We start from the raw sequence: 14,154 nt of genomic DNA, 5'->3' as shown, positions 1-14,154 counted from the left end.
CTTATGCCTCTGGAACACCACTAGCAAATTTTTAGATTTCTTCTTTGCATCAATAATGATTGATTGACCAGGAAAAAAAGAAAAGCTCAAACCCTGATTTGGTTTGCTCAGGTTAGTGTTTGATCCAAGTTATTCAGAAAAATTGACTGTGATTTAGAAGTCCCATGTGAAATAAATGAAGATTTTGCAAATCACTAAATTTCACAATTAATGGTAGAAATGGGGTTTTTTGCTTGATAAATTAAAGTTGCATGAGGAGAACTAGAAAGCAAGTGTTAATCTCTAAAAGTATTTACATGTAATACTTTGGTTTTTTGCAGAGAAAATCCGATTGTTGGAAAGGTTTCCTAACCAAAACAAACTGGCCCACTTGGATGAAAAAAGAAACTGGAAATGTTCTAGAGTGTTTTGGTTTTTTGGTTGTTTTCATTTTTTTAATTCATTATATGCATTTTTGCAAAATATTTAAGAATGAACGTAAATGCTAGTTGTGTTGACAATCTATTTAATATTTAAGAGAAAAATACCTTCTTGGAAATCCGGTCTTTAAGGTTTATTCTCATTTTGCTGAAGAACTTGAAGTTTCAGGTTCTTGAAATGACAGATGTGAATAAATCTAAATGTTGTTTTGCCATTGTTGTCTTATTGGAAAGAACTTTCTAAACAAATAAGCTTTTTCACGGAAGAAAATCCACACTGCATTTGTTGGTTGGATTACATCTCAGTACATACACTGCACACTTGCATGAGTTTACCATGAGTGCCTGCCCTGCTGAATCGGATCTCGAAATAGAAATCCCAAGGTCTTGTGATGTGGAAAAGATCTGAAGCTTCACACTCGATACATTTGACTTATTTTTTCCTTGTGTTAGGTGTTGTCAGGACTTGATTTATCTACAGTTGAAGTTCTACAGAACCATGCAGTATGCTGCAAATAATCTGGACAGCAAATACCAGTGTTAGTTGTGTTATTAAGTACTAAAGAAGAAATCAGGGAACTTATGTTGTACCTCTTGTTTACATTTGGAGTGAGTAATATATGGAGTGACATTAGACCACTATCTATTTTCTTTAGCATTTTTTAAGGTACATATTTTTACTTAATCTAAAAAGAAATGCAGGGTAGTAACATTCTTGTTAAAATAGGTTTGCCTACAGATAGAAAAATTTAAGTGTGAACAGATTGTGGTTAAGTACTGATCAATTAACATCATCCCATGTATGATTTAACTTCTTTTTATAAAAAGTAATAACTACGTCCAGCTCAACTTTTGACTACAAATCTAATAAATAATCTCTATTATAATCACTCAAAGCACTTTAGATATCTGGACTATCCCAGATTATTTTTAGATACTTTGTAGTATCTGCTTGTTATGATCAGTTGAATGATCAACACTGTTTTGTCTTTAAGCAATGCTTCAGTGAATATTTTTGTATCTTTAGTTACATGGATTCGTATTTGCCACTTAACACAATTTTAAACTGGCATTCCTGACTTCAGTAAGATTAATTTTTGCTCACTTTGTCTGAGAAGTTAGTTTTCTGCTGAGAAAAAGTATATGTATATAACCAGGAAGAAGCAAAGGTATTACTGTGGCAACTTTGCTTCATCAGTATTAAATACAATGGTACTCCTTGGAATATTATTTTTAATAAAAGTTGTATGTGGTACTTTTATTTTTAAAGCATTTTCTGTGGGGTCTTTTGTTGTTTTGTGGGGTGTTTTTTTAGTTTTGGTTTTGTTTTGTTTTTTCAATCACGATTTGGCCAAATTAATTAGGAATGTAACTTACTAGAAATCCACAATGCTTGAAACAGTATGGTGTTGAAATTACCACACATTTATTATACTGTTGTAAGAAGGCTTTCTATAATGGAAGCAATGTGGCAAGACAAGATTGAAATTTCTTTGGAATGAATGTAACTCGTTAAAATTACTTCAGTTTAATACCAAGATATTTTAGAATATCTGGGGTTCAGTGCTAGGATCTGCAACATCACAATCATTCAATCACCTCAGCTGGTTTTGCCTTTTCCTTTTTTACACATTTGATGTGTTCAACAGGACTTTTATTTGCCAACAGTTAAAACTGAGGGAGAATACAGCAATGCAAATAAATGTGTTTTGCCAAGGTAAAGGTAAAGATTAATTGCCATTAATCAAAAACTGCCATTAAACAAAGTTGAATGTGGTTGAGTGTCAGAATTAGGTTTTTGTTGTATATGAATTAACCCTGTGGCAAACCCTCTTCCTTGGAGCCATTTTCTGTTGTTTTCAAAGTAAAATTTTTGAAAAATTGAGTAGTATACTCTTACAATGTTGGGGTTTTATAATATGCACTTTTTTTTTTTTTTTTTTGCTTTGGTACTGGAATATTGAGAAAAAAACCCAGAAGGCCATTGAATATTTGTGACCATTAAGATTTGATTTCTCATTTTATAATGTTTTAAACTACAGTAGATGTTCTAGAATTTAATTAGGTACAAGTAGGATGATTAATAATAAAAGTTGCATTCATTTTGATTAGTCTAGAAAAGTGATGTTATTCAGTAATTAGTTCTGTTAGAATTGTAAAAGTTTTAATGTTCTTATGATGATGTATTGTTGAATGTATTTTTATTTAAATTTTATTTTCTTATCAAGACATTAAAATGTTTTGTAACGTTGCTTGAGAATAACTCAGAAATAAATTACAACAAACCTGAGATAAGCTGTGTGTTTCCTGTGAGGCCTGGCTGTTTAAAATGTTAGCATTTAACTGAGTGAATGGAGGTTACATACAGGACTTGGGTATAAAGAGAGAAACCTGACTGATGGTGGGGGCAGAACCCACCAAAACTGACCTGGGGGATGTGGCATCTGCAGCATTGTTGCATTCCAAATTGGTGGATGGGGAGATAAATGCTGGTTCATCATTGAGTGTAAGAGCAGGCAGAGAAGCCTTGGGAATTTGACAGTGTTTAAGAAGTTTGTAATGATTAGTCTGCTGAGTTGAAAGATAGCTGGTACTGTGTTGTTAGGGTTAGGTGAATCTCTTTTTTCTTATTATACTGATTTGTATTCCGTTATCTGTGCTGTGTGCCAGTACAGGCTGTGGAATTTGTCAGAACTCTTTAAAATACATTGCATATGGAAAAAATGATGTTTACTTTTCTCAATCTGGTTTTTTTTATGTAATCTGGGCAATTTTTTGCCACCCACTCTTCTCTCCTGTTCTTCTGGACATTTTTTATAAGGAAGTTTTGTACATGTACTTTTTAATGCCCTGAGGTGTTTTGTTTCCTTGTGCAGAGAACTGACCTGTTGTCCTTTGTTGCTGGCATGGAAGCTTTTGTCAGGAGTTACAGTGCAAACCTTCCAGCAATTTTGAAATTCATTTTGATTAATCTGAGGTAGGATGTATTAAGGCCCAGTATGAATGGTCACTACATTCATTTGCAGAGATTAGAAAGCAGAGGAAAATAAGTATGAAGTTGGAAGTACAGGAGGAAATTTTTTTCTGTGAACATTAAAAAAAAAAAAGAATTGCATGTGTTCTGTAATGATTGCAGCAGATTGATCCTTCTTTTTTCTGCTAATATGCTGCCTTCTGTAACCATTCCACAAACCTGAGTTTTCTCTAACCTGTGGCACCAAAAGGGCATTCCCATTTCAGATCTGTACATGTGCCACTCAGGGACATGGTTTAGTGGTACACTTGGCAGTGTTGGGTTAACAGTTGAGCTGGAGGTCTTTAATAATATAAATTATTCTATTAATAAATGTATGCTAAATGTTTTACAATGCATTATCTTAATTCCTGGTCATCTGTATGACAAAGTTTGCAACGTTTACTCACTTGATAAGGACAGATCCTGTGTTGTGTTTAAAGGAGCATACACAAGAAATTTAAATCAGGCCAGTAAGATCCCAGTAACAAGCAACTTCTAGTAGAATGGAGAAATGCATGCAATTTACTTGAGGTTCTTAGAAATACTTACAGAAGCATATTTAACTAAGGTTGATGTGATTTATGCATACTAAATAAACCAGAAATTCTTTAATAGCAGTAAGGAGAGTGTATCAGTGATACTGTGTCCAGCTGTGATGAGACTGCTGTTGAAATATTTTGTATATTCCTGGGATTCATCATAATAAACAATGATAAAAAGAAAATTAATTTCAGAGTTGAAGAGCTGAGTTGTAAGAGTTGGGAATATAGCCTATAATTCAGCTAAATTACTTAGGCACTTTATGTACCTAAATCAGGGACAAAAATGTTGATAATTGGTTGCTTTACAATGAGAATAAGATTTTAAAAGATCCAGTGGCGACAATGTTCAGGAAGGGCTGTGCTTTTTAAGAATTTAGTTAGATACAGAAATTAAGAATTTTAATTAGGTATTCTTGGTAAGAATATTTAGGGTAAGAATATTTAAGAATTTTTTTTTAGTAAAAGCAAATATATGACCTTGCTGAAATGCTTTAAAAATATTCTTTATATTAATAAATGTTTATGGTAAATAACAAAATTCAGCTATCTTGCTTAATACAATTTTCCATAGAAAATCTTGTATGATCAAGATTTTTAAGTGTTTGAGCCCATCATTATTTTAGCATAATTACTATTGCAAATGCCATGGCAGTTGTATGAAGTCTAGTTAACAATTTCACCAAAAAGAGCATGTAAATCATTATACAGATTTTAGAAACTTTAAATCCAAACAATCGGACCAAACAATTAGTTTGCTTTAAGGGGTTGTGAATTTGTTCCCCACTTTCATCTTTTATTTTTGATCATTCCTCGTACACAGGCAAAAAAAGCCGAGAGGATCATAGAACAGCCAAAGTAAACCTACTGTGTGACTTGAATTCAAGGCTTACAGGTAAAAATCTCTTACCCGCTCCCTCTGATTTCTCCAAAGATCCAGGATGTCCCGTGCTGTGTGGTGGCAAACCGCGGTGTGTCCGGCGGCAGGGAGGGAGGCTGATGTGTGCGTGTGAGCAGAGGCTCCAGGGGCAGCAGCCAGGCAGTGCTCCGGAGGGTCGCTGACTGCACAGCTGCTGGGAGCTCAGCTGGAGCTCTGGGCTTAGCTCAGCCCTCGCGCTCTGCGCGCCGGGACACAGAAACAAGCCTGGAAAAGGCAGGGAGCAGAGACAAAATGAGTAAGAAGGAGACTCCCCTTTAAGAATCAAGTGATCTATAGTAATGCAGTAGTACAGACCTGAAAATTAGCTGCATCTTTCATCCACAGACCTTTAAAGTACTTAATGAAAGAAGGGGAAGTACCTACAATTCAGTCTCTTCCTTCCATACTGGGTAACAGAAGGCACTATGCTTTGTACAGCAATGCAAATTTGAAAAGTCCAAGAGGAAAGATAGAACTTTTTGAAACAAAACAAACACTGATTTCTGTGACAACTAAAATAATTCATCTAGCTTCCTCCTGAGTAGTTCATTTATATTCCAGTTGAGTTCTTCCATTCTTCACGGTGTGACATTTATAAGGGTTTGTTATTTTATTGTTATTAATATATCCTGATACTGGGCAGGATCCAAATATCAGAGAGATGTTAAAAATAACAAGACAGACTGTGCTACCTCACAAATTTACATGAAGTGTCCATATTTTAAAATAGGTGGGGGCTGTGCCCCTGCACAACAACAGAACAACATAATTTGGTTTCCAGTTTTCAGGTCAGAATGCAGCTCCATTCTCAAACAGCTAACTACAGTTAAAATAGGCAAAATTTTATCTTCACAGGTTTTCTAAATTAAAGAATGGATACGAGATAGACATCTAACCTGAAAATCAGCACTGTTCAGAGGTAATAGTAATAGCTGAGTTTTACTCCAGAGTAAAACAGTTAGTGAGCAAAAACACAGTATAGAATTTCATAAAGTAGTCAGAGGTCTTTGTGTCTCTGGTTTTTAATCTCTGCTGCAGAAGGAGAGATGGATGACCCAGGGTGTTGTGTGAAGAATGGAGAAGTTCCAAGGGTTTAGATTTGATTAAAGCAGCTCAGTAAGATCAGGATCTCTTTAGTCTCTTGTGACACAGGGTTTTCTATTAAAGCAGAGAGGTTCCTTTGCAGAAGTCATTAAGGTTTTGGTTTTTTAATAACTTCTGTAAGGATTTCCCTTCTGTGTATTATGAGTCATGAATGTTCTTTTGTTTCACTTGAAGAGTAAAGCACAATGCATTTAAGAATTGGAATTATTGCTACTTCTCAGTCTTTGAGCTCATTCCTGGACTTTTCTGAAATTCATGCCCAATCACATAGATTCATAGGAATATTGGGATCCCTTTGCTATGCTGTGCAGCAATATATTTGCGTGTTTTCTTCCCATCCAGTGAGATCCTCCCAGTGCAAAATGGAAGCAGTTTATTCCACTAATACATTGTTTCCCTTATTCCTGTTGTGATTTCCTTTATATTTCTGCATGCCTTCTACGTGCTTCTGTTGCACAGTACCTATCAGCATTGGAGTCTGTTTTCCATTTTGGCAATTGCATCTGGCAGCTTCAGTAAACCCTTAGGAGCTGCTACAGGTGGGTTTGTCACAGGTGGTGGTGTGCTCATGCAGCGCTGTTCCCTGTGCCATCTTCTCTTGCAGCCCCACTGTAGCCAAGTCTCAGCCCTACTGGCCTTTAATAGACCCATGTAGCATATTCCTATTGGGAAAGAGGCACAGAGAGACACAGATAACTAGAGTTTAAGAAATAGTTTTGACAGAGAAGTGTGCTTAAATTGTTTTCTTTAGCAGATAAATTGAGATGGTCCCCAAGTGTTTTGATATATGTTAATGTATTGACAGAACAAACAGTTAAGTGGGATAATGCAGTCCAGTACATGCACCAGTTGGCCAAGATAAACACATACTTACATAACTGTTCTTTGCATTATCATAAAACTGACATTTTTGTCAAGGCTTTGTTTTTAATAAAAATAATTTTCACAGAATCACTAGGTTGGAAGAGACCCTCAAGATCTTAGAGTCCAACCCATGCCCTAACACCTCAACTAAACCATGGCACCCAGTGCCACATCCAGTCATTTTTTAAACACATCCAGGGACGGTGACTCCACCACCTCCCTGGGCAGACAATTCTAGAACTTTTTCACCCTTCCTGTAAAAACTTTTTCCTGATATCCAACCTATATTTCCCTTGGTGCAGCTTGAGACTGGTGTCTTCTCATTCTGTCAGTTGCTGCCTGGAGCAAGAGAACAACCCCCAGCTGAGCACAGCCACCTTTCAGGGAGTTGTAGAGAGTGGTAAGGTCACCCGAGTCTCCTTTTCTCCAGGCTAAACACCCCCAGCTTCCTCAGTTGTTCCTCACAGGATTTGTGTTCCCAGCCTCTCTCCAGCCTCGTTGCCTCCTCTGGACGTCCTCCAATGTCTCAAGGTCCTTCCCAAACTGAGGGGCCAGAACTGGCCATTTGAAATTGGAGTAAGATTATGAACAGAACACTTAGGGCAGGTACAAAGTTGGGTGTCAAACTTGGAGCTTTGAATGAGTATTTTTTACATGGAGACAATCAGAAGTGATGAATTACACTGCATCATTACTTTGAAATTATGACAGAAATTTAATTGATTATAGATTATGTAATATAAAGCAATATTTTGTAATTCCTTAATATTACAAACGTTATTTTTTCCCATTCTGTAGCACACAATTGGCTTTAATTCTAGTTGAACAATCCCTTGATGGGCTGAAAGGAACTTGGTTTGAGTTCTCATTTTCAGATACTCAATTTGGAATGTTTTCAGTGAATGAGATGAGCAAATGCCCAGTCTGAAAAAATGTGGCTTTTATTTACAATTAAAATCAGTGACAGTGTACCTAGGGAAAACCCTCTGAAAGAGCTGTTGTGGTTTGTGCCACTCTCCCATGTGTCACCTCCTAAATGTCAGGTGTGGCTGCAGGGGACAGATTAATTACAGACTGCCAGAACTACTTCTCAAAAATGGCTTGGAATTTTTCTTACACAGTTCTTTAGCTGATAAAATAGCAAGAAAATAATTTTTTGTGGGGAAGCTATCACTATTTCTCTAAGGCAATATGGACAGTCAAAGGTGCCTGTGTCATATTTGCTCTACTTACACTAATCTCAGGTTTATATTTGACTTTGCATCATGTACAGCACATGTGTGATGGTTTGACAGCACTCAAACATTATTATAATCTATGTCACAGTTTGCTCTTAGAACTAAAGAATTGCATCAGTTAGGGACACAAAGCAAATTGTATCAATCTAAAAACCCCAAAACTCCAACTGGATTGGCTTTTTTTTTTTAATCTCTAAATAGAGGTAGTTGACATTTTACGTAGCAGAAATTAAAAAAAGTACTTAACTTTTTTTTTTTTTTAATATTTTAAGCTTTCTGGATTACAACTAGTCCCAGTAATTAAAATTCAGAAGTGCCATGATGGTTTTTAAAATGGACAGAAAAGAATGATGAGTTAAAGGGGTGGAGCTGGCGAAGGGAATTGAACAGTGTGGATTGAGAGAAGTGTGAGTCAGCCAAGCTCAAAGACCTTATTCACATGCTCTTTAATAGTGTTCAAGGTGGTCTGAATTGATAGCTGAGTAATGTGCATAGAATCTTTAATATAATTTTATTTTTTACTTCATTACCAAGATGGCCAAGGTGCACGCCACTGCCGAAGTGTTTCGCTTATTCTGTTAGCAGTCTTAGGAAATGTGTTGAGTTGGAAGATTGGGTTGTCTCCCCGTCCTCAAGGCAGCCCGGACCACTGGTGAAGTTGTGATTGATTCACTTGCACGCTGCGGACGAGAACACCCTTCCCGAGAGATGCCAACCTGGCACCTGCTGGGTGTCCTGCTGAAGCCTAAGAGGTGCTTGAAGGCTCTGAACGCGGCGGGTCTCCTGGCAGGGGCTCCTCGCCCCGCGGGCCCTCCCCGCGCTGCCGCCGCCGCCGCCGCCGCCGGGCCCGTCCCGCTGCCGCGCCGCGGGCGGGGCTGCGCTGCCGCCGCCGCCGCCGGAGGGTGGCGCTGCCGCCCGCGCGGCAGCCGCGTCCCCGCCCCTCCGCCATGGCCGATGTGGAGGACGGGGACGAGCCCGGTGCCCCCCACTCGCTGCCGGGCTCCGCGGGCTCCAAGGCGGGCGCCCCCGACAAGATGTTCTCGCTGAAGAAGTGGAATGCGGTGGCCATGTGGAGCTGGGACGTGGAGTGCGACACCTGCGCCATTTGCCGGGTGCAGGTCATGGGTAAGCGGCGGCCGGGCGCTATGGCCGCGGGGCGGGGGGCCTGGGCCGGGCCTGGGGCCGTGCCCGCCGCCCTGGGCACGGCGGGCGCAGGGCAGAGACGCGGTTTCCGGCAGACGGGGGGGCTGATCCCTCCCGCCTCCGCTTCCTCCTCCGCGCCTTCCCGGAGGAGGAGGAGGATTAGGAGGAGGGCCCCGCGGGGGCCGGGCCGTCGCTCCAGGGGCCACACGCGGCCCCATCGGGCATCGAGTGCCCCCTGCCCGGCCGCGCCTCACGCGGGCCTGGGCCCCGCCGCGCTGCTCGGGTCCCCGTCCCGTGCAGTGCCGCCTTCGTCGTGAGGGCTGGGGCTCGTCTGCGGGCAAATCCCGCAAACACTAATTTACCGAGCTCAACCGAGTGCTGCATGCGTGGGGCTGCTGTTCATGGGGTGGGTTTTGTTAAGGGGTTTTTGTTCGGGTTTTTTTTTTACGGAGCATTTACGGATGTACACAAAAATTCATTTTTCAAATCTGTTAAACCAGGGTGTCTTACACTACTTTACAAGCGTGATTACTGGTGCAGTTAAACACACACAAATGTAGTGAGAAATCTGTTGAGTAATTAATTTACTTGGTTTTGAAATCCAGAGACTGTTTGAAAGCCCCTTCATTGTTGACTCATATTACTCTTTCTGACATCTTAGTTAAATGTGGTATTTATCTTGGTTCTTCTAAACCTGTTTAAGTTCTTCCTTTACTGTGCGTTCATACCCAATTTTTACCATTGGGCTGAGTCGTCCTAGGTGTAGCTGTCCTCTCAGTTGGGTGTGCAACGCTTCGGCAGGACAAAGGACCCAAGATCCCCTCCACTGCACCTTGCTTTCGTAGGGCCAGGAACCATGATACTGAAAATGGAGTTAGGATTTGGTTTAACAGAAATGAGGAAACATATACAATTCTGTCACTCCTCATAAATGTTTTTGCAAAAGGGTGTACAAGAGGAAAAAAGGTGAAGCACAGGCTGAAGTGATGGGAAATTGATCTTTCTTTTACATAAGCATGTTTTGAAGATTATTTGCTTTTTTATGGTAAACAGAGACCTTTCTGGAAATATGAAATTGGCTTCATTTGCCATATAAATGATAATTTTCAAAATGTATTTATCCCCATTATAAGCTAGGCTGTTACACGACTCTAAAAAAAAGTCTTAAATTAACAAAATCTTACCCAGAGCTATTATAAAACTTAAAAAGAAAGTCACATTTTTTCATAGCTAGAACAAGGGAATACTTTTAATCTGAAACTAGGAAAAAAAAATCTGAAAAAATCTAGTAACCGTTTGTTGGGAACAAACCACATTGTTGCAATGTGAAACTTGATCATTACTGACTTCAGTTTAGCAATTTCGCGTTGACCCTGCCAGAGCGGGTCTGGCTCCTGTAGAGCCACTGCGTCTGCAGTAACCTTAGGTGGGAGGCAGTGCCTGACTCAGACTGGCACTTGTTGAAGATTAGTTTGACTTTTGCAGGGAAGGAGGTGTTAGCTGGCTCCATTTTCTGCTGGTTTAACTCCTTCAACCAGTGTGGTCTTAGATGCACAAGGGAAGGAGACAAAAATGCAGGTGTTAGCTGGGAAGCGCAGGATTGCAGCTGGACTGGCTTTGCTGTCCTTAGCCTTTCAGTCTGACCCCCTTGGGGTTAGCATGCAGGAGTGGAGACAGGTTACTTTGGTGTGGTGGCAGTGATTTCTGTCCTTGGCTCTCTGTGCTGCTTCTGTCTGAAACTGCAGCTCTAGGGCTCATTAGGGGAGCTGATTTATTGTGACTTTCTGCTGCGACCCCAGTTCAGTGGGCTCCCACACACCATGATACAAGTTGAAGCACTTCGGCTGAATCTTCCCAGCCCCTTGGCCCTTAACTGATGTTGAAATATAAATTACAGGGACAGACAACAGGAAAGTTTTGCTTTTATCTCAGTGAAGAAAGGGCAGCTGTTTTAGAGTTCTCTCCTCTTTGTTCTCTATTACCTGAGAAAAGCAGGAATGTCTGGGAAGATCAATCTAAAATAGAAATACTGGCCCTATCTGGCAGAGACTGCAGAAGTAGTCAAATCTAAATTCCTGTAGCACATTATAGTTTTGTCTTCTGGGAGAATTTGGTCCAACCAGTGACATGTAAGCCAGATTCAACCTGCAGGACACTTGTTTAAACTAGTTTGTTTTCTTTGGAGGAGATGAAGATGTGTTTGCTCACATAACAGTTGAACACTTTCTGTTGTGCAAGATTCATGCATGAGTGTCTGTGGCAGCCCATGTTGGGGTAAAGGAGAAGCAAAGGTGTTTTCCACTGTATTGTGTGGCACAGTGGGAAGCCTGGAAGTTGTCACTCTTGTATCTTATTGAGTCCTGGAGCTGCCATCCAATCCTAAAGCTGCAGACTGGAGTGCATAAAGATGATAAATATTTTTAATTATATATTCTGTATTTATTAACATTTATTATCAAATGTACCACTATATTTGTATGTGTGTGACTCCTATGAAAAAAAGATGCAAGTACTTGTTAAGGGAAGCCACTATAAAAAGTAATAGGTGGTGGGAGTTGTGGTGAAAGATGCACAGCCTAAAAAATCAAAATTGTGAATGACTTCCTTAAAAGGAAATGCTGACATCTGAAAAACAAAGTCCTGTAATTAGGGTTTGGCTTTGTGCTTGCTCTGGTCTTAATATGCCTGAGTGCCTTGGCACAAATCTGCGGGCTTTTATATCTACAAAATGGAGAAGGCTTTTTTTCAGCAAAAGTTATGAAAATACCAAAGCAATGGAAAATAAACAAAACATGCTGGAGAGTTCAGAGTCCTTCTGATCTCTTTCAGATATATGTTTCATTGTCATTTGCACAGTTTTAGAATTTGAGGGGGCTATTTAATGTTCAAGGGCTGAACTAGATCAAAACTTGAGATTTTTACCTCTGTAAATTTGTATTAGAGTTTATATTTTCCTCTGACAAACCTATTCTTAAGATGGAATCCTGAGAATCAAATTGAGTTTGTTCTTGTTTACTTTTAGATGCCTGTCTTAGATGTCAAGCTGAAAACAAACAAGAAGATTGTGTTGGTATGTAGTGACTTCATTCGCTTGTTTTTCAATTGAAGCTTCTCTCAGTATGGTGCATTTTAAAGTTTGAAGGGAATACTGATTTTATTAATGCTCAGAAGTAAACTGGTGTTTTGTTCTACATAGTATCATCTTTCTACATTAGTAATACTTTATGCTTTATTTTTGAGCAATAAAAAAAATCAGGTTTCATGTCAGCTGTGCTGTAAAACAAAACAGCTTCCAATTTCCTGTCAACACGTACACAACTAAGAGGTTTAGGTCGCTTTCATTGTGAGCATATTTGAGGTCATAATGTACCTTTTTGAAGTGGGTAGGAAAAAGCTGCTTTTTTCTTCAGAGGTGCATGCCGGAAAGCACAATGGTAGTACAAGTAAAAAATCCTCTGTTCTGAAATAAATGTGTGTCTGAGTTAGAAAGTGGTATTTTTCCCACTCTTAATTCAGAGATAATGGAGGCAATGGGTTGGTTGTTCACTTTTCATTTTCAAAGGTGGAATCACTTCCAGTTTAAACATAATCATTCTTTCAGCGCCAGTGTATGCAAAAGAAGGTCTTAATTCTGAGTGTTAAAATTGGAAATAGTGAACATTATCTCAAATAATTTGCTTTAAACCTTTATGACAACTTTTAAAGCAGTGGTAAACCTTTGCATGCTGTTGAGATTTGTGTTTTGAAGCGTATTGTCTCAAAAAAACCGCTGGGGTTTTTTGATGATTGCTTTAATGGGAATAGGGTTTTCCTGTTCAAGATACCCTAACTGGCTTGCTAAGTATTTAAGATAGACAGGAAAAAGTATAATTTACAGCACTCCTTTGACTGGTACCCTTGTGGTCTTGTGAGGAGAATGTGAGCTAATAAGGAAAAAAAGCAAAGATTTGAAATACTATTCAGGAGTAAATGGATAACAGATAACAATTTTTGTAGTGTTAGAACAACTAGCCTGCGAATAACTCCTGTTGTAAAGTCCCATTTTGAGACTATGTACTGTGTCACATGTGCCTCCTTGCTATCATACATTTCAGTTCAAGCAGTGCCTCTGGAGTGATAGTGAATCAGTACTGCATTGGCTTTATTTTGGTACTGGGAACGATAAAGGGAAAAACTTTAATAGTTGCACTTATTTCCTGGGCTGAACACATCCCTAAATGTGTTTATACAATCACTTTATACAAGAAAATAAGAATATATGCATTTCTTTTTTAATATTAGGAAGGAAGTAAAAAGCTTGATGGTGGAACTCACTATCATCAGGATGATCATAATAATTCAATCTCAGTGGATAAATCAGTGATGACCTGTTTTGTCTGAAGTTTGCAGTGGTTATAAATATTTGAGAGTGATAGTTTGAACCTTGCTATAGCAGTTGATTGAACAGCTGAGTGTGACTGGAACATGTTCTTTCTTCTCTTTCAGTGGTTTGGGGAGAGTGCAATCATTCCTTCCACAATTGCTGCATGTCCTTGTGGGTGAAACAGAATAATCGCTGTCCCCTCTGCCAGCAGGACTGGGTAGTCCAGAGAATAGGCAAATAAAAACTGGAAGGATTTCTTTCTGTTGCACTTTTTGGAATGGTGTGTGTGTTATGCCCTATGCTCATGCAGAACAGAACGTGTCCATCAGGACATGACTCACTTGGTTTACCTGCTCCAAGACCAGAGTGGGTTTGGTGCAGGCCTCTGGCTGCTCAAGGTGCAGTCAGTCCATGGTCAGGCTCACTGCAGGGGTTCCACAACTCAAACAGAAGATGCTACTTCAGCAAATGTATCTGCTATGATCAGAGTGTTGTTTGGATCAGAGCATAGAAACTTAGTGGTGCAGATTATACCCTAAACCCAGAGCA

General features: G+C 39.5%; 2 protein-coding genes across 7 annotated transcripts in view; both read left to right on the top strand.

Annotated features, from left to right (window-relative positions):
* Positions 1-2,720, top strand: part of RASA2 (RAS p21 protein activator 2) — a 39,789-nt gene extending 37,069 nt beyond the window's left edge. For all 5 annotated transcript variants that reach the window (XM_041475729.1, XM_041475731.1, XM_041475732.1 and 2 more), the window contains one exon: positions 321-2,720. In XM_041475729.1, the coding sequence (XP_041331663.1) occupies positions 321-351 (31 nt within the window). In that variant the 3' untranslated portion in view covers positions 352-2,720. The remainder of the gene's footprint in view (positions 1-320) is intronic.
* Positions 2,721-8,571: 5,851 nt separating this feature from the next.
* On the top strand, positions 8,572-13,862 carry RNF7 (ring finger protein 7). Of its 2 annotated transcripts, none has more exons than XM_041475686.1 (3): positions 8,572-9,217; positions 12,265-12,312; positions 13,728-13,784. In XM_041475686.1, exons 1-3 carry the CDS (start codon positions 9,047-9,049, stop codon positions 13,782-13,784), a joined length of 276 nt encoding a protein of 91 aa, XP_041331620.1. In that variant the 5' UTR covers positions 8,572-9,046. The 2 variants fall into 2 exon arrangements, with proteins under 2 accessions (XP_041331620.1, XP_041331619.1); XM_041475685.1 differs by having other exon boundaries at positions 9,009-9,224; positions 13,728-13,862.
* The last annotated feature ends 292 nt before the right edge of the window (positions 13,863-14,154 follow it).

Source organism: Pyrgilauda ruficollis, unplaced genomic scaffold (genome assembly GCF_017590135.1).
Source record: "Pyrgilauda ruficollis isolate IOZ18807 unplaced genomic scaffold, ASM1759013v1 scaffold36, whole genome shotgun sequence".
Taxonomy (NCBI): domain Eukaryota; kingdom Metazoa; phylum Chordata; class Aves; order Passeriformes; family Passeridae; genus Pyrgilauda; species Pyrgilauda ruficollis.
The sequence above is the reverse complement of the archived record's forward strand: the minus strand, read 5'-3'. Positions and strand labels throughout refer to the sequence as shown.